Source organism: Carassius auratus, chromosome 32 (assembly GCF_003368295.1).
Source record: "Carassius auratus strain Wakin chromosome 32, ASM336829v1, whole genome shotgun sequence".
Lineage (NCBI taxonomy): Eukaryota > Metazoa > Chordata > Actinopteri > Cypriniformes > Cyprinidae > Carassius > Carassius auratus.
In genome coordinates, this window is record NC_039274.1 from 2,922,029 (window position 1) to 2,941,598 (window position 19,570).

The 19,570-nt window shown below is 37.4% G+C and overlaps 2 protein-coding genes across 8 annotated transcripts in view; both read right to left on the minus strand.

The window, feature by feature from the left end:
- Positions 1-5,352, minus strand: part of LOC113051327 (serine/threonine-protein kinase BRSK2) — a 152,730-nt gene extending 147,378 nt beyond the window's left edge. For all 7 annotated transcript variants that reach the window (XM_026214965.1, XM_026214961.1, XM_026214960.1 and 4 more), the window contains exon 1: positions 5,029-5,352. In XM_026214965.1, coding sequence (XP_026070750.1) covers positions 5,029-5,119 — 91 coding nt within the window. In that variant the 5' untranslated portion in view covers positions 5,120-5,352. The remainder of the gene's footprint in view (positions 1-5,028) is intronic.
- Positions 5,353-13,184: 7,832 nt separating this feature from the next.
- On the minus strand, positions 13,185-19,458 carry LOC113051339 (tumor susceptibility gene 101 protein-like). Its single transcript, XM_026214990.1, has 10 exons — positions 19,249-19,458; positions 19,082-19,169; positions 16,998-17,063; positions 16,698-16,861; positions 16,467-16,593; positions 16,318-16,378; positions 15,259-15,356; positions 14,648-14,850; positions 14,233-14,472; positions 13,185-14,144 (listed from the first exon to the last, which is right to left on the minus strand). Exons 1-10 carry the CDS (start codon positions 19,291-19,293, stop codon positions 14,055-14,057), a joined length of 1,182 nt encoding a protein of 393 aa, XP_026070775.1. The 5' UTR covers positions 19,294-19,458; the 3' UTR covers positions 13,185-14,054.
- Positions 19,459-19,570: the final 112 nt, after the last annotated feature.

Below are 19,570 nucleotides of genomic sequence, written 5' to 3' on the forward strand. Positions count from 1 at the left end.
AAACGTACACTGAACTGAATGTGCAGATTTTTTTCAGTCCATACATGTTCAGTTTGCTGGGAATTAAACCCACGATCTTGGCAATGCTGCTATCACCATAATCGATCTGTTTTTCCACATTCCACACAAAAACTGTTACATTATGTTTACAATATTCACAGTTGTTTTTTTTTTCATAATCATACCCAAAAATACAAGGGTGAAGACATACCAAAGTTACTATTAATTAGTGTGTTACATCTGCCAAACGATGAGCCCATCTGTGTTCTTTTGCTGTTTTTTGGTATCCATATACAGTACATTCTCAACACCAAAATCAAAATGTTTGGCCACAAAACTCTCGCAGGGAAAACATGGAATCTCTCTAAAATGCTCCTCAGGCTCAAGAAGAAGGACACAGCAGAAATAAAATTAATGAAGAATGACAAGAATGAGCAATAAACCACTAAATATACAATATATTTATATAATTGCTAGTCAACAAGGAACAAAATGTTGGCAATTCTTTCCAGCCTTAAATGAGAAATACATCTAATCCCACATGAGAGGCCATCAGATGGAATCAGCTTTGCTCTACCAATCATCCCAGCACATATTTTACTGTAGGAATCGTTTCTTGCGTATGACGTAAAGACTGCGTATTCCTTTATAGATTCCTGTTTACGTCTCTCAGTGTTAATAGCGGAGAATGAATGTAATCTAGATAAATCAATGGTGGGAAAGAGCGGCTACATGGACTGTTGCTGTCTGCCTCTGATCTCTAAGATGGAAAGCATGGCCATTGTGAGAAAAGGCTTGTGGGAAGGGGGTGCAGCCATGACAACCAACCACTGCTATCCGCCACTTACTAAATGAGAGCCAACTGAAGGCTGGAATATGTCTGCGAGAGACTGAAACCCCCTCAGACAAAAACACACGGACAAATTGTCCACAAAGTCAGCCCAGCAAGACTCTCACGAGCTGACATTTCAAACAGGCTTTTCAGGCTAAAACACAAAACATTCTTTGTGGTGATGAAGATGTTTCTTAGAGCGTAATTTAATTTTCCCCTCCTAACTATATTAAACACTAACTTCACTCAATTAATCAAAGAAACCAATTAGATAATACAGGTCCATTTTTATATTACAGACCACTGTGTTTAAAGCGACAGATCACCCAGAAATGATTTCGCACCAATGCATCATTCCAAACATGTATGACTTTCTTCTAAGAAACAGAAAAGAAGATATTTTGAAAAATGTTTTAATGCTTTTTTTTTTTTTTTTTGGCCCATACACCCATCTGTTTATTATTGTATGGACAAAAACAGTTTAAACATTATTTAATATATCTTGATGTTCATGTCATGCATAAGAAAGAAAGTCAGTCATACAGGTCTAAAACATCAGGGTGAGCAAATGATGTCAGAATAAATATTGGTGGGTGAACTATGCCTTTAAATTGGAGAAGCATATAATATATAAATATTTCAACAACAAAAAAAGCATTATTTGCATATTCTAAATTCCATAGTATATGACGCTGGCTTAAAATTATGCTAAATATCCCCCATCCCAAGTAAGACATTCATAGGCTATTCATAGAGCTGTTTCAAAAAACATATGAAAACTTCACTGCTTGAGCGTCTCAACCAATTCTGGCACAGCAACATTGGCTTAAACAAGAGCATGAGTTTAGGGCAGCACTATCTTTTTGTTCCAGCAATTGTAGACATCATTTTCACACTTCTGTTTGGTGTCTCTATCTAGCCCTACTGGCAAAGAGGAGCAATGGTGTCCCACATGTGGAAGCATTAACTTGGATTGAAATGAACCCTACGTGCACTGCAGCAAAATAACCATACTTTATGTGGTTCTGCCGGCGGCTCTTCATATCTGCCTTGTACCAGCACCTCTGCAGTAACGGACACCCACTGCCTCTGAGAGAGCGTGTATATACATGTATACAGCAGCTTGATTATCTCCATGTCCATGTTGGAAGTGCAGTGGAGGCCTGGGGCTCTGTCACCAATCTGCATGGAGCCTGCCCATACAATCCATCTAACCCTGACCCAGCAAGAGGGCTCCGTTTCTGCCCGTGATTCAGGTACTTCGTCACTTCATTAACAGACCTCCTTTGGGACGCCCTGATGGGGTGAGAGAAGGAGAAGACGAGGGTACTAACAGAGTAGTGCAGATGTGAACAGAACGAAATACACAGCGACTGAATGACTCTCATAAAGCAGGTTTTGTTGCAACATTATTGTTTTGCAGTAATCTGTCTCAGCCTGTGATTTCTCCTGTAATCCTCCTTCGCTTTTACTTTCAGCTGACTCAAGCAGCGAGGATGCTACGTGAGACGGCTAAAGCATCACAAAAAAACAGGGAAAGCAAAAATACAGGCACGTACATCCGTTTTTATTTGGGGAGTTTAGGGAGGGGGTAAATTAAACTAGAGCGTCCTTTTTACTGTTTCCCATGGGGGTCCCGCTTTAGCTCTGAGAACTCTCTCTCTCTCTCTCTCTCTCCCTCATCCCATAAGCCACCCCCCCTTCCCATCCATCCCTCCCCTCCCCCAAGCTCCTCTTTCTCAGTGTGAGTCTCTCTCATGACATATGGGCTCTCCTCTGCAGCGGCAGCACTGGGAAGCGGTGTTTATTGTGCAGCATTCTCTCAGCAGCCATGCCAACGGCGGCAGAACAAGCAGGAATACCCTCCGCTAACTAGTCAGAAGCACCCGGCTCTTCTAACCACAGGCTACACAAGGATTTATTTTAAGAGTTGGAGCCAATAGTTTATTTGCTGACAGAGTTCTCTATTCGCAAATAGACAATGTGTGCCGTCTCTTCTGTTGAACAACAAGCGATGCATGCATTTACAGTCATCACATCATATAAACACATTGCCAACACTGGTTGCATATTATGGTTAACTGAGAAATGAGTGTTGTTGTTTTTTTAAATGGATAATTCAGCTGAAAACTCAAATTCTTTGATCATTTACTCACTCTCTTGTCATTCCAAAATATTTTTTCTTCTGAGGAACACAAAAGATATTATAAAGAATGGTGGTAAGCAAACCATTTTATACACACACACAAAAAAAAACACTGAGACATGTTTCAAAAAATTTACTACAGTCAGTTGTACAGTTTTCTAATGACATGAGAGTGAGTAAATAATGACAGAATTATCAGTTTTGGGTGAACCATCCCTTTAAGACCCAATGAAATGTCTTGATGATTGCAATATATTTTTCTGTGACAACGTATTTTTGTATTTAAATTGGAAGTTGGGGTAAGACATATTGAGGGGTTGATTATCTGACTATTGTTGTATAACCAAAACCTTTTAGTTTCCACCACAGCTATGACCCATGATCTTCTAACAGCTGTTGCTAGACAGAAGCAGGTGGTCAGGGAGAATCTTATTGGATAAAGAGTGCAAAGTGAGTAATCAATAATTTTGGCTCATTTTCTCACAAAAGAAAAAAAAAGAAGCTCTGTCACAGTACTGAATTAATGTACTAAATGTAGTCCTCAACCGTTGATGAATTGTGTACTTCAAGTATGCAGGTCTATAGAATGCATATATTCCTTGATATACGAACACACACCATGTTAGCTCTCTCCGATCACCTGTATTTTATTTGACTTGCAACATTCAAACAGCAATCACAGAAATCATTACTCAAGTATTGTTAAGTACAACGTTCCTGGTATCTCTAGCACCAGAAAAGATCCACCAGCCTCACGTTTCTGCATTTTTCAAATCTGACAGCTCCTCAGCTACAACGGACCTCAGAATCTCAGTGGACACGGTACACCATCCACAAATTATTTTCCTACCGTTAACAGACATGTGTATTCCGACAGATTCAATGTACTGCTTTGCTTTAGTATATTTGGACACATTAAGTGTTCACATAAATGCACATTTTAAACATAGAAAATTAATTTTGACGTGAAATGACGACATAAATGGCTTTTAAAAGCTAACAGACAAACTATAGGCCATAACACTAAAATTACAATTTCATTAACTATAATAATCAATCATAAATTGTCAACAACTCATCTGAATGCCAAAGTTATGACTTGTACAGAGTTCAGCCAATGCTGGTTACGTTTAACAGGAAACATGAGAACTTGAAGACCAGACTACCAAGACCTCTGGCCTCAGTGTTCTTCAAAACAGTCAATCTATACTCTTAACAGTTGCAGTTCATGTGTTGCATAATAACAGCTGCAGGCACTTGACTTGGATCCATCTGGCCAGGGATATCGACTCAGTAACTATTCAAGCCACACCAGAAGAGGCCACTGGCCACAGAACACAGAGTAGAAAAAAACTGCCACCAGATCAATACCTCTTCCACACTCCCATGTCTTACAGCCATTCTCAGCTATAAGAACATAAGAATAACCTTTTTGTCATGCATTATATGGTCATATCAACTTGGATGATTATGGTATTGATTTTTAAAACAGCACAAATCAGCCAACAGCTTTTCAGTGGCCTTCAGCAGAACTAAAGCAAGCCTGCTTTCCCTTATAGGTTACCTCAAAGTTCAGCACTGTATTTCAGCACCACCGGAGTGCAGAGAGAGTCAGGTTGAACACATGGTGCACGACGGATGCAACAAAACTGTCCGAGGGCCACCGGTACCCTGATGTCTAACATTCAATTCTAGATCTTGCACAAGACAAATAGATTCAGCAGTGAGACCTACAAGTACAACCAACCACATCCCGTTGTCTGACAAATCTGGATTAACGGCATTAGCCAGAAGCAAAGCGGAGCCGCAAAGCCAAACTGTCCAAGTTCCTTTTATATGAAAAAATACAAACGCTTGCCAACTTGTTCCACCCAAAAAGCATTCTGCAAATGACAAGAGCTCACCGGAAGGTCAGAAAAGTAGGCATTAATGTCCTCAATCTGCGGAAAACCTCTCTACACAATGACATGTCAGCACTCACAGACACGCATCATATTTAGTGAGCAGCGCGTGTCATCATCCCTGATCTCAAACACACAAAAGGACAAACCTGTCTGTCCTTTGCCGAGCGTCTTTTCCAGGCGATACGGTCCCACGTAATTCGCATGCTGGGAGCTGTTGTCTTTTCCCGACGATGACATTTTGCTTTACACGGACGAAGTTGCGATGCCGACCAATTTCTGCAGTTCGGCAATGAAGTATTTCTTCAGTACCGCAGTTATTTCCCCGCCCAGCTCTTGCTCCAGACGCTGCCTCTCTCTCTCTCTCTCCCTCTCTCTCTTTTTCGCTTGAGAATCGCTGGGGCTGCTGCTCTAGTCTCCTCCGTGTCTCCCTCTTTCTCTCTCTCTCTTTCTGCTGCCGAGCGCTCTGATAATCTCACAGCAGTCAGTGTGTGTGTGCGCGCGCGCGTGTGATGCTCAGCCTGCGCCTGCGTGTGTGCGCGCTTAACACACGTTTCTCATATAATAGACACTCAAGAGTTTATTAATAATAATAATAATAATTAGCGTCGTAATACTGCATCATACGAGACATTATAAACCTTGAAGTTTGTGAGACATATTAGATGTGTTTGATAAACTATTAGCTGCCATGAAATTAACCTGGCATATAAATTAGGGCTATCTTAGTTTTAAACACGTCACGTGTCGGGTAAATGTTCCCTCCCACTAAGGTTCAGATGTCAAAGCGCAAATGTCTTGAGCTTCTGCATTTATCAATTTAAATAATACGACCATCAATAATTGTGACATAACCTTTTGAATCAGCATAAACAAAATAAAAATACATAGCCTGTCTCATTTTTCATAACATTAATCATATTTTGCATGCAACTCTGTTGATCAGTTCGATATTACACATAACTAATAAATAAATAAATAAATGATTTGGACCCTTTCTACAGCATTGGGAATGTAGGCCTTAACCTCATTACATTTTCTCAATGTTTACACAAATTGAGTTGACTGTGTCAGCCATTCATTCAGTTTTATTGATTTTATGTTTACTGCAAAAAAATTGCTAAATCACATAAACAAGATTTTAAGATATTTATTTCCCAAAATTTAGTAAAAGGGCTCTCAGACTTTATAGAAAATTAATGAAAAACAGTTCATATCAAAATAGTTTCACCCGACAGTCATACATTTTGAAGTGTAAGCAGTTTGTTTCACTCACAATGTGTTTTAATTCATTACATTTTTATAGTCTTCTTTTTTTAACACTTAACACATATTTTTAACACTTAACACATATTTTTAACACTTAACACATATTTTTAAATATATACACTTTTTACAAGCAGGTAGGCTACTTCAAATATTTGGTCAAAAGAAAAGAAAAGTAATGATTTGGGTTCTAACATTATCTGTAAATTGCCATTTTGTCATGCTTTTCCAATCACATGGATTTAAAAAAAAAAAAAAAAAAAAACACACAAAAACACATTTTTGCTTTGACCTAGTCAAGTGACTCCTAGCTACTCTTTGAGAATCAGGTGCCACTGAGATTTTGGCCTTGTTTCAATATATTCCCAGGTAACTTACTTCAGAGCTTCTTCAAGACTTTGAAGTCACTCAGAACACCTGGCCAGGCTGTATCTAATCATCTCATGCTCTCACCCTCCCTTTCTCCATACTTTCCCTTTTAACTATCTTGTTGAGAGTGCGACTTGTAAACTGCATCTGTCTCTCTATATGAACAGATAAGAGCTATGCAGAACTGAGTTCATTTTTCTAGGTAACCCAAAACATCATGTGACTTGTACGATTGTTTTAGTGGTTATTACAGCAGTAAACCCCTGCACTCTAAGAGAACCCTCTGATGTGATTAAATCAGAGGTCAAATGTGGTTGTGACCATCTGCTTTTATTTTTTCACAGATGCTGGAGATGTAGTGAAAAGGCAGATGAGGCTGACCTTTAAATATCTCTCTCGCACACAGAAAGACACTTGGTCTATACAGGCAGACTAGGGCTGGAGGTTTTACAATCACAAATTTCTGTTAATTAATTGCATCCCCTACCCCTGTTTCATTTAGGCTACTGTCTAAGCTGGTAAAGCCATGAACAGACAGCTTAATCAATCAACATTTTCTTTTGTCATTTAGCAATTGCTCACACAATAGGAAATCTGTTCAGGGTTAAGCATTACATAAACTACCCCACTCCTGTGGAATCAGGTAATTATCCGTTCCATCCATTGAAAATATTCTGAAGTTTAAGTTTGTTTTAAAGGGGGAAATAGAAATGGCAGGGTGGGTAATTCTCTTCACTCAGTCTGAAATGAAGGCTGGACACGCTCAGTGCTCAAAGAAAATCAAATACATTAAAGGACTGGAAGAGATGTGTACACTAAAGCTCCATCTCTTTGAATAATGAGTACCTGCATGAAGTTTGATTAGTTTGGCACTTTTTTTCCAGTAGAACTTAAAAAGACTTTGACTTAGACTTATAATTTTTTAATTATTATGAAACATGATGTGATTAAAAGTCATCATACCTTTACTAACTTATCTATTTTGTCAAATCTAATGGCTATTGACATCATCATATGCTGTAAACTGTTGTGAGAGTCCCAGATAAATAATTGCATTAAACAAGACTCAAGACTATTTGTGAATGTCTCGCTTCTTGTATGAAATTACTGACTTCTGCATTTCATATTCACTCACTCATTCACTCAAATGAGAGGGATGTTGGGAAGAATATTAGGCTAATGTTCTTCTATTAATTGTTGATATATTGGCTAATGTCGCATCTAAATATATTCCCTCGGAAGCAGATTTTGGCTACCAAGCAAGGGCCATTAATGATAAATTAGTTCTGCATTTCTTTACGTCCAGTATATAATATTAATTTCAACATAAATAAGAAACGATACAGAAAGCTAATCTTTCTCTCTTTCACTGTTCCACTCTATTTCTTTAGTTTCATTCACCTTCCAATTTGATGATTAACCTTTAGCACAGATAAGGTGACTTTCACTAGAAGTGGTGTCGTTTTTTGCAATAAAGAAATTCTATAGGGAAATATAATAAAGGTGTACAAAACTTCTCTTAACTGAAGTGGGTTTGCACGTCCTGTGTATCTGGACGCAGCAGCTGCAGCTGGGTTTGATAACTCCTCATGCAGGACCAAGGCAGGCTGTGCTTTTGAGCTTGTGACACTGCTGCAATGCCCTCTTCAGGACACATCTGTAACAGGACATACACATCTGCAATCTGCACTCATCTTCCGGTTCCCAACAGTTAGCAGAAGTGAGAAAAAAGTGTTTATCAGTTTGAAATCGGGATAATTATCCTACAAAACGAAGATGGATTCGCTACAGGGGGTCTTTATTCACCCCCCGGAGCCGTGTGAGGGACGTTTTATAACAGATGCGCGCACTTTATTTCACGTCTGTTGACAACAAACACCCGCTTACCCCCATTTAAAGGATTGGAAGAGCAAGTACAATTTTTAATATAACTTTGATTGGATTATTCTGAAAAAGGAAAGCCACACACACCTAGGATGCTTCGAGGGTGAGTAGAAGATGGACGAATTTTCATTCTCGGGTGAACTAACCCTTTAAGATAGCACTTTAAAAAGAATAGTTCACCTAAAAATGAAAATTTGCTGAAAATTCATTCACCCTCAGGCCATTCAAGATGTAACTGAATTTGTTTCTTCATGGGAACAGATTTGGAGAAATTTTGCATTATATCACTTACCAATGCTTACCAATGGATCCTCTGCAGTGAACGGGTGCTGTCAGAATAAGAATCCAAACAGCTGATAAAAACATTAAAATAATCCACTCGAATCCAGTCCATTAAATTAACATTGTGATGTGAAGTGAAGTAAAAAGTTGCATTTCATGCAAGAAACAAATCCATTAAAAAGGCATCAGTACCATGGTGCATTTGCTACAGTGACAGATTTCTCCATTGCAAAACCTCATATTCAGTCTTGCTCATACACTAGATAAACACCATTTAAATACCATTTAAAAACCTGCTCGCCTTTTCTGTCTTTCTGTCAGTTTACACACAGTCCTACCTGGTTGCCAAGCAGAGGTATGTGAATCTAAGGTACATTACTCCGATTCGAAAATAAAGAGCAAGAGAGAGAAAAACTTTTCATCTGCTCATTAAGATACCACTACATAAATTAGGCTAAGAAGACAATAAATATATACTACTCATCCTTAATTATAATTAGAGAGAGATGTTTCTGGGGTAAATAATTACTACATACAGTAAGGTGGAAATTGTTAGTAATTAGGAGGAGACTCTGGTGCAAGCAGAGATAATTAAGTCTGCACTGCTTAAATAATTGCACAGTGGTTAACGCAGAATGCTGTGTTGCAATTGTAGTCCCTTCAAATCAATGTAATTACATTAACCCAAGCAACACAGTTAACCCCTAACGTAATGTAGAACACAACTCCTTTACCCATTATTATCTGCTTGTTCTTAAAGCGTGGGCCATGATTTGATACTTTATGTCATTTGTTTTTATCATTCTCTATTACAACTGTGGTTTTGCAATGCTTTATCTGTCTGCTCATTTGATTAAGTAAAACATTTATTCCGCAGTTAGGGCTGTATCCAAAATCACTCCCATTTAATATTCACAGTGTAAGTCCACTAATATATTTCACTTGAAGGAGTAAATGAAAAATAATTGAGGCAATTTGGATATCGAGTGCATTTCATTCAGGAATTTCATGTGAGGACAAAAGAATTCGCCACACAGATTTCACAATGGGTTCAAGATGGTTGCACAATTTCGCCACGCTGACCAAAAACAAAAAACGAAAAAAGACCCACCTGCTTGGTTTGAAAGTGTCTTCTGTGTGATCATACATCACTACACTGTTGACTATTTTTACTTGTGAAATTTTGTGAATATGACACTTTTATTGGATTATGTGTGATCTGTCAACTAGGACCCTCAACAAGGGAGGGAATAAACTGTCATGTCTTTCATATCAGACCACAGAATTGCTTGCTTCTATTTCATATAAACGCAACTGCCACCAAATCAGTTGCAGTAAAAACTAATATTTCAGTGTTCGTCTTGTTATTAGGAGCATTGTTTCTTTTTGGAGGCTTCAAGATAACATACAGGGAAAGTTATAAATAGTCTGCGATGGAATGGCCATCCATTCGGGTCATCCGTGAGATTCATAACATGCAGCATCCCCGTGACCCTACCCAGAGGACGAGCAGAGCATAAGCAGTTTGGAGAACTTTACATTTAAAGGTGCTGTATGTAGGATTGTCACCAAGTGGTGGAACAAGGTATTGCAGTCCAATTTCAAAATTTTGGAGATGGCTTTTTCATCCGGCCCCTCCTCCTCATTCTTGATGCACGAGCTGGTTTCCAATTGATAATGAATGAAATTAAATACGCTGTGGTTTCTGCCAACTGGCAACACGAGGTGACGAAGTACAATTGGGTAAACTAGAAGTGGCAAGGGTTTCAAAAAACAAAACAGAGACTGATATTCTGGTATTTTTATGCTTTAGTAGTGTAAAAGAACTTACATACAGCACCTTTAAATCATTATTTCATGTCCAACAATTTACATGAAGTGGCCCTGATCACAATATATATATATATATATATATATATATATATATATATATATATATATAATAAACAGTTGACTAAAATATCTTTCACTTATTTGCTTTATATTTTGGATAAAGTGTACCTTAAACACAAATCTTACTCAAACTCATATAAAACTCTACTTATAAGAATACAAAATTTGCAAATATGACCTTCAACCACTAGTATGGGCAAATGTCAATGGATTTCTGTCAGTCCAAACTGTCTTTCATTGTTTGGAGGGTGGATTTCAAATCCTGAGGCCTTCACGTGCAGGATATTTCCACTCTGTGTTCCCAGATATAGATGCTTTCGGGATCCACACTGGTCAGTTCAATCAAACCCTTGTGCCCTGGGTTTTGCCCAGAGAGCTTTCTTAAAATAAGGTCAGCAGACCGTCAGAAAGAACAAAACCTATAGCATTCCCATACAATAGGGCTTCCGCCGGACAGACCATCAATGTTTCAGCTTTGTCTTGTCACTGCAGGCTAGAACCGCAACTCCAGCTGAGAGCAGCTGCATTGACCTGACAGCCAATAAACACTTTCACCAGTTTCCTCTGCCAGTACAATGCCAAGGTGACGCATTAAGCCCCATAAAAATATTTGTAGGCTCTGTGTGCTTTTTAACAAGCATTTTGAGTGTTAACAGGCCTGATCTGAGATACTACATCAAATACATGGTACACTAAATCAAACGTGACTTTTGTCACCTTTCAGATAAAACACACAGAGAAGGGTTGTAATCTGTTCGGTTCAAAAATGACATGAGAAGGTTATCAGTCGGTGCAGTACCGCCTCAAGCAATCGAGAAAAATAAAAAGAATTTATAGAAGCAAAAGTCTGAATTTGAACCAAGATTGTGAAAAGGCAGAGAGGGGTGGTTTAAAAGGAGAACAGGCTGTTATGAAGGTTAGTGATTGAGGTTAGCAACTATGACAGGCCTATTAGCTCTAACATCTCCACCTGCTGACACATCACTGCCTAGCAGCAGTGAGTGAATTAGATTTAACATCACATCCAGCCGCCACACACCTCCCGTCCCCCTCAACCCAAACCTGAATTATGAAGAGTACAGGTTCCAGCAGCGGCAGGCTGTTTCTTTCTCCCGTGTGCAATAAAAGCTGATTAGAGTTGAAACAGTTGACCGGTCCTACCCTCTTTCACAGCTGCTGGATTAGAGGCTGAAGCCCATCATCTGTGAAATGCAATTACAGACGGTCGAACAGGGACAGTCTGAGGTGCAGACTGTATGCATGCTAGTGTTAGAGGGTTAAAGGGGCCACCAAAACACAATACGCAAGGTCACACATCACAGCTAAAACGTTCATATGAAGACGATATCATTTATCAGCCATGCGGTAACAGGACACACTCTGCAAGGTATGAATCCCAGTTCTTACATGGGTCCGAATCACACAAATATGAAGATCCAGCATTTTGCTAACTGCTGGTTTTAGAGCATCAGGCAATGGAAAACACCAATAGATTTACATTTAAACCAAACTTAAAATCAATGTTCCTCAACTATTTTCACAGAAATTGCTAGTAAATTTCAAACAATTACAAAGAAACGGCAAGTAACACTGAATTAAACATGGAAGTAGACGAACTGAAATATTGTTTCCTTGTAAAACGTACTTCAATCACGTTTTACTGATGACTTCAAGAAAAAAAAAAGTGTTTACAGTGTAACGGTAACAGAAAACATAGTAAGTCTACTCTTGAAATGTCAACATAATTTAAACCTAATGCTTCAGATTTACCAGCGGACAAGTGCTAAAACATGAACGGATGACAGCTGCAGGGTTGCCAGATCTGCACATCAAAAATCTAAAATTGTCCTATCCCAAATATAAAAACTTTAAATATGACATGCATACTCTACTACTGTCACTGTTATGTATTACATACAACTGGAATACACTGTGTGGCTGTATACAGTATTTTTTCCTAATCTCTTGACAGCAGATGAACAAATTCCTTCGGTGGGGATGGTAATCTTTTATTTTAGAACCATTTCAAAATTAACTATTTACAGATTATAATCTAAAATTTGAATTTCATCGCTGGCCTGTAGATGACATCATACTTTTTAATAACTAGCAGCAATTAGAGACCAGTCAAACTGTTACCATGGAAATGAAAGCAGACAGGCTCCCTTGTCCCAGTTTTTATAAAACTCTCCTTTCTCATTATCAAGCACAGTTTTGTCATTGGTAGAATATACATTGGATGTAATGAAATACTGTATTTCTATAGAAGCATTTTTGTCAAATATAATTGAGACATTTAACCTGTGGGTAAAAAAAGAAACCTGTGAGTTTAATAGTAGCCCATTTTCTATAGGAAAACAGCAAATTTGTCAACCTAAGACAGTTGTTCAGCGTCTCTTATTATTTTCCACATTGAACCACTAAACTTCAATAACGAAACTTTGCAACAGAAGATTTGCGAAAGAAAAATAAATGAAAATAAACAGTGAAATTGCACTAAATTATTAAACTTTTTAATACTTTTTTTAAATCTAAACATCTAGTGTGATAATGTAAAACATTTAGTTAATCGGACCCAGATTTAAGAGTTTTTCTTGTTTTATTTCAGATATTTTTTTTTTTTTTTTTTAAGTATACTGCACAATCAGTGTGTTATTCCACATTTCCCTTGATTGTAAGCTTCATCCATGATGCATCACATCTCAAATAGATATACAAGTTCAATATCAAAATTTCAGCATATTTTTGTCATTAAATCTGCATTAATACCGAGCACATTCTTGTAAACTGACTGCATAACAACTGTAAATAAGAATGTTATAACTGACAACACATGAATAAATCACAAGCAGGATTTCAAAAGTGTGTTATGTAGTGGACAGTGATAATGAGGAAGCATTCATAATGATCCAATTATATTCTGAGATGTTAAGAAAACTGATTTACAAACTTGCTGATTTTGAGATAATTATTCAGTACATGCACATATTTGGAGATTAAACAATCTAAAAATAAGACATTTAGGTTGAGCATATTGAAAGCAATACTCAAATATTTCCCTTTACTCTATATCTGAAAAGACACTTTAAAAGAATATGAGGCACAAGTTACATAAAGTGCAACAGTTGCTCTTTTTATAAGTCTATGCTAAACTCCATAGCTGAGGAAAAATCTGTTGCAAATGCTTGATTTCCTTTTATCGTTTCCTTTCTGCAAAGGTAAGAACCTCAAAGGTCACTTCATTTTTTTATTATAAAGACATTCAATGCACTTGTTATCTGTAATAATGATGATATGAATGTATACTTGAGTATTTTGGCCCTGGGTGTATTAGTCACCTTTCACATCTTTCTGTACTTAGAAAGACTGTGATTTGAGGAAAGGAGGGTCCCAAACCTCCTGTTTTTGGATAAAAGGTAGGGTGCTTGCCATAGAGTGCATTGTGTAATAACTGAGAGGGGGAATGATTTATTTGGGCAGGTCAGTACAGGTCACTGAGGCCTGCTATTTTCCGGGCCTTCTGCATCAGGGCTCTCAACTGGAACTGTTTTCTGGAGAGAAGGCGCACATGCTGCACACAACAGAATCCTCTGTTAATATAAATATTCAAATACTGTGCTTTACACAATGCTTAACAAAATAATGCAGTTGAGACCAACCTTAAGAAAGACATCCAAGTCAATGACATCTTTGCGTAACGCTTCACCCAAGTAGAAGATCGTGTCTTCGATGGCGTTTTCTTCAGCGTAGAGGTTCAGAATCTGCTTATAAAGGGGAGCAGTGGGCACAATCACATCATCAATGTCATTGTTCTCAGACTGCTTCTCCATTTTTTCCAGAGCAACAGTCAGCTCCTCATCTCTCTGCTTAAGGAGATCAATGTTTTTGTCCACGTCAGCCTGCAATTCAATGGAAAGAACATCATTAATACTATGTATCTTATAAAACATTAAAAACATTGCTTCCAGGCCTTGTTAAAAACAGTGACTTACTAGAGAGCATGAGTCATGATTAGCTCAAGTATCAACAAGAAAACAGGGTATAATTCAAAATGTTACAAAGTGTCTCTTGTACCATCTCCAGGTCTAGTCTGTTCACCATCTCCTCCAGCTTCTGGTGGCCTCTCTTTAGGTCCTCCTCTGTCCTCTTCAGAGCGTCCAGCTCCGCCTGTGCTCGATCCATCTCTTCTTTCATCCGCCGGCGTAGCTTGTCACTGACTGCAGACACCAAAGACGCACGGATTGTGTCCTCCCCGATGGTACCATCACGGGTGGGTCCTGAAACACACCCAAAATGTTTGCAGGTGTTCCAAAGTACAGTTTTTATGTACACTACTGTTTAAAATCTTGGTCAGTAAATTTTCCAGTATCCAGTGCTCACTAAGGCTGCATCCAAAACTACAGTAATAACAGTAATAGTGTCAAATATTTTTACTATTTAAAATAACCGTTTTCTTTTTTAATATGTTATTTTATATATTTCTCCCTGCATTAAATCTCTTGATCATTACTCCAGTCTGAAGTCATGATCCTTCAGAAATCTTTCTAATAAACTGATTTGGTGCTAAAGGAACATTTCTTATTATCACGGTTGAAAACAGTTGTGATGCTTAAAGGGATCATCGAACTGAAACTTGTGTTGGCAGTGTGTGTACACAACCACCCTATAATGATAAAAATGCTCACCCACTGTAGTGATAGAAGACACTGGGGTGTAGGGAGAGGAGCCTGAGGTAGTGGGGTATCCTTGGACTACTGCAGAATAAGGGTAGCCCTGAAATCCACTGACAGACAGAAATTATATATATATATATATATATATATATATATATATATATATATATATATATATATATATATATATATTAGTAAAATCTCTTTCTTTTTTTTTTTTCTTTTTTTTTTTTAATTTCTTTACACAGCAAGGTTTAACACAATATTCTGTCCCATCTCTTTATATACACTTCAGTCACAAGCCTGTTAGTGATCTAGCATAGTTATAACTTTTCATTAGTAGTAAAAGTGTTGTTAAACTGGACAAATATGACTCATTTTACATGTCCTTTATCTTAGTTATATCTACAAAATATCACAAGAATGCAATTAATTCTTCAAAGAAGGAAAACACAATTTTATTCATGATTGTATTCATTATAGGAACTCTCATTACTCTTGCATGAGCACCTCCAAGTGACAATTTCTAACTAGATCTATCCTGATTAAATTCTGGCTAAGCCTTCATTCCAAAAAAAAAAAGATTGAATGCATTAGATTGTACATCTATTAAGAAAATGTATTGCGAATGAAAGACATGTTCGTTCTTTTCCTCCTATTCTCTTGTGTAAATGCTGGAGATATTCACTCAAACCAGTGAATATTTTTGCTAATTCTGCTTAATAAAACATTTCTACACACATCCTTCACATTGTTTCATATACGCACAAAACTAGGTTTTATTTTCACGACAAACGTGTGGTGCTTTTACCTGTACTTAGATTTACAGAATGCTGCCTAGTATACAAATAAATGTCACTTTGCAGAAAAATATATAAATATATATACATTTTATTTTTTTTACAAAAATACAATAAAAAGAGTAATAGTTGAATAAAACAACCGTTTTCTGTTTTAATGTATATAAAAAATAAAAAAAAAACATACTTCTTTTGAATGTTAGTGTCTATATGTAGGAATTGAGTTGATCATATGGCCAAGATTTGTGCTTGGCACACTGAAAGCACTTACCCTGGATTGGAAGAGTGACCTTGACCATAAGGCAATCCTGGTGTGTTTGGCATGTAAGAAGCTGGAAAAATGTTTATACAAATGTTGCATAAAATGAGATAAAAAATATTGCATTGAATCAAACAGATCAGACGCAAGTCTACGCTCACAATTAGGTGGGCCTGCTGCTGGGAATGCTGGGTAAGATGCCTGAGTGGTGGGCCGTGAGAAAACTGGTGGTTCCTCTCCAAACACCACAATCATCACCTGGATCAGTCCTAACAAATCAGACTGGAGCTAAAAAAAAAAAAGACAAAAACAAATAAAAAAAGGGTGGTTTATGTCATCCTACATTAAACAGACAAAGACAAAAAAAAAATAATAATAATAATAAATCACACAGGTTTCCACTCATGCAGGTATGGGAGGTAAATCTTTCCATTGGCATCGACATGTTTCCCTGTTTTTATCATCATGGCACTTGTGGGTTTGACAAAACAGATGGGAGGGTTGTAGGGATACGTGTCCAGAAGCCACAGGCAGATGGGAATGTTGTAGACATTTCCTATTGAAGAGAAAAATATTACATAGGAAAAAGGGTCCAACATAAAGAAATGACTCATCTGGATACAGCTGGATTGCTAAATGGGTCTGAAGAATGGAGAAACTCAAACACTTCTTGAAAGCAGTGCTGTCTATACCTCTGAAGCTTACTGGCACTGTTCCTGTGAGACTCAACAGCTCTTTGGTGGAGCCATCATTGAACACTGAAATAAAGAAAACTGAATGAGTGCAGGGCAATTACATGCCTGTATATTTACAGTACGATGGAACTGATATCATTCAGAAAAATCAGAGGACATGACACAACATTTACACAGCTTGTGGCAGAGTTTATTCATAACACAAAGCATTTTAAAGCAATCATGTGGATTATTGTGATGTTTGAATTCTCATTCTGATAGCACCCAATCACTGCAGAGGATCCATTGGTGAGCAAGAAATGTGATGCAAACCTACATCTTGGATGGCCTGAGGATGAGTATATTTTCGGCAATTTTTTTCGTTTTTGGGTGAATTATGCCATTAAGTAAAGCACATGTTTAAAAAAAAAAAAAAAATGAGCCCCACCGATACATAGGTTTGCCTATATTATCGGCCAATATTAGCCTGCCTGAGATATATCGGTATCAGCGAATATGCTGATATGACAATTTTCTTCTTTTTTTTTAACAGAACATTTAATACAGATTAAATGCTCCTGAGTTGTGTAATTACTTAGTTTGTCCAGCAGAGCACGCTGCATTGTTTGCTACTGGTTTTAGGCCCTGGCCCAAATGGCACACTCCGGACTTGTGGACTTCCTCAGAGTCCTCACTTTGGTGACATCATGTAGTGCATAGCTATAGGGCATATAGTCCACAAGGGGGCATATAGAGGTATTTTTGGGACAGACTCAATCGTCACGCCGGAAATAACGGTTTGGTATGATCTGGTTGCTTTTGCTTATGCCACCTGGGCATTAGACCACGAGACCGAAAGTCCACATGAAGTGCGCCATTTGGAACAGGGCCTTAGTGTAGATATGCGCGGATGAGGTTAAACTTCACCTGAGTCCGCAGCTGCAATTAAATTATCTGCTATATATATATATAAATTGTTATATTTGTGTTTTTTAGGTTATTTAGAATAAGTGAATTTTACTGTTAAGTGCACTTATGTCAGACTCATTTTGAATAATAAAAGTTTGTTAAATTGTTAAATACCCTGCCGCCATTACATAGGCCTATGTTTGTCACATCTTTATAAGTGTTTGAGCACATTTGAGTTATCATTGCAATGTATATACTGTATTCTATTCTATATACAGCACAAGTCAAAAGTGAAGTGTGTCCAAACTTTTTAATACACAGTACTATAATATAATATAGCCTACATATCATACATACACAAGAATATCATCCGAAATATACTGATATCGGTCTTTTTTACTCCCTAATATCGGTATCACCCCCCAAAAAATACATATTGGTCAGGCTCTAAAAAAATGAATCAGGGAAGAGTGGGGTAAGTTGTGTCATGTCAAGGGGTAAACTGAGACCTTAGGGGGGAAAAACACTATGACATTCCGGGTCTTGCTTGGCAGCACAATTTTCTGTTTCTTCAACAGATCTATAAAACAGTCATAAGAAGGTGTAATATTCACAATACTTCAAAGCGGTGCAATATATATTTATGCATTTTTTTTTTGTTGAAGGAATACTATTCTGTTTTTGAAGTATCACAAACTTCTTTAATACATAAATTTGTGGGGGAAATCCTTCATAATTTACTTTGAAATGTGGGGTTCGTTTTGAAAGTACTCCATATTCTTAAAACATCAAGGTACAATGAGACTTATGTAACATTATTTCCTTTCTCAAGCATCTGACACATTTCTCTACAGCCACCACTTTAGTAAATATGCGGTATTTAATAATTCATAACCAGTATCTCAAATAATTGATTAAACTTTGCTTTGAAATAAAAAAATATTTTAATGTGGCATGTAAAAAATACATTGACATGTCAAAAAAAAAAATTCTCCTTTTATTTAAAACAAGCTCATCACTTTTCATGCATCTCTAACACATGACGTGTTTGATGTGAACTGTATAGATAAAGCCATATGAAAAATAAGCAGGTTTGCTAGATTAAACCCATCTCCCTCACCTACTGTGCATCCAAACATTACAATGGTTAAAAAAAGTAGCTAGTTTAAGTTTGGAGGCAGGTGAAGTCTTACCGTAGTTGTCCATCACAGGTTTAAGATCTTTATAGTGAGACGCGACGGTTGTTATGTCGCGTGCGGTCAGATCCCTGTATTTATAAACCTGTTTACACAGAAAAACATAACACATATATAACATTACTTTGTAAACAGCTTCTCTAGTATGCAAGTATTAAACGTACCTTCGACAGCATTTTCCGTAGGGAACTTTCGTTGATTGCCGCCATAAAAAGACTATGAACTAAAACGACTGCACAGCGTTTATAAGCTGAATTATGCAGTTGTTGTCAAGGACGTAAATTCATAAAAATATAACCATCGCATGCATACATAAACAAGGAAATCACGGCTAAAATACACGAAGTCTCTTCCGGTCAGATGACTAATGACGCAGCACTTTACAGCAATTACTGCTAGAATAATTTTTACACTTTATAAATTCATCTTCACGATACAGTAACCAAGTAATATGTGATTTAAAAAAAAAAAAAAAGTTTAAATATG

Coding starts and splice junctions, on each gene's coding strand:
- LOC113051339 (XM_026214990.1), bottom strand. CDS start 19,293: ATGGCGGCAATCAACGAAAGTTCCCTACGGAAAATGCTGTCGAAG. Junction 15,357..16,317: donor GGTCACTCTTCCAATCCAGG/GTAAGTGCTTTC, acceptor TCTGTCTGTCAG/TGGATTTCAGGGCTACCCTT. Junction 14,473..14,647: donor ACAGACTAGACCTGGAGATG/GTACAAGAGACA, acceptor ATTGAATTGCAG/GCTGACGTGGACAAAAACAT.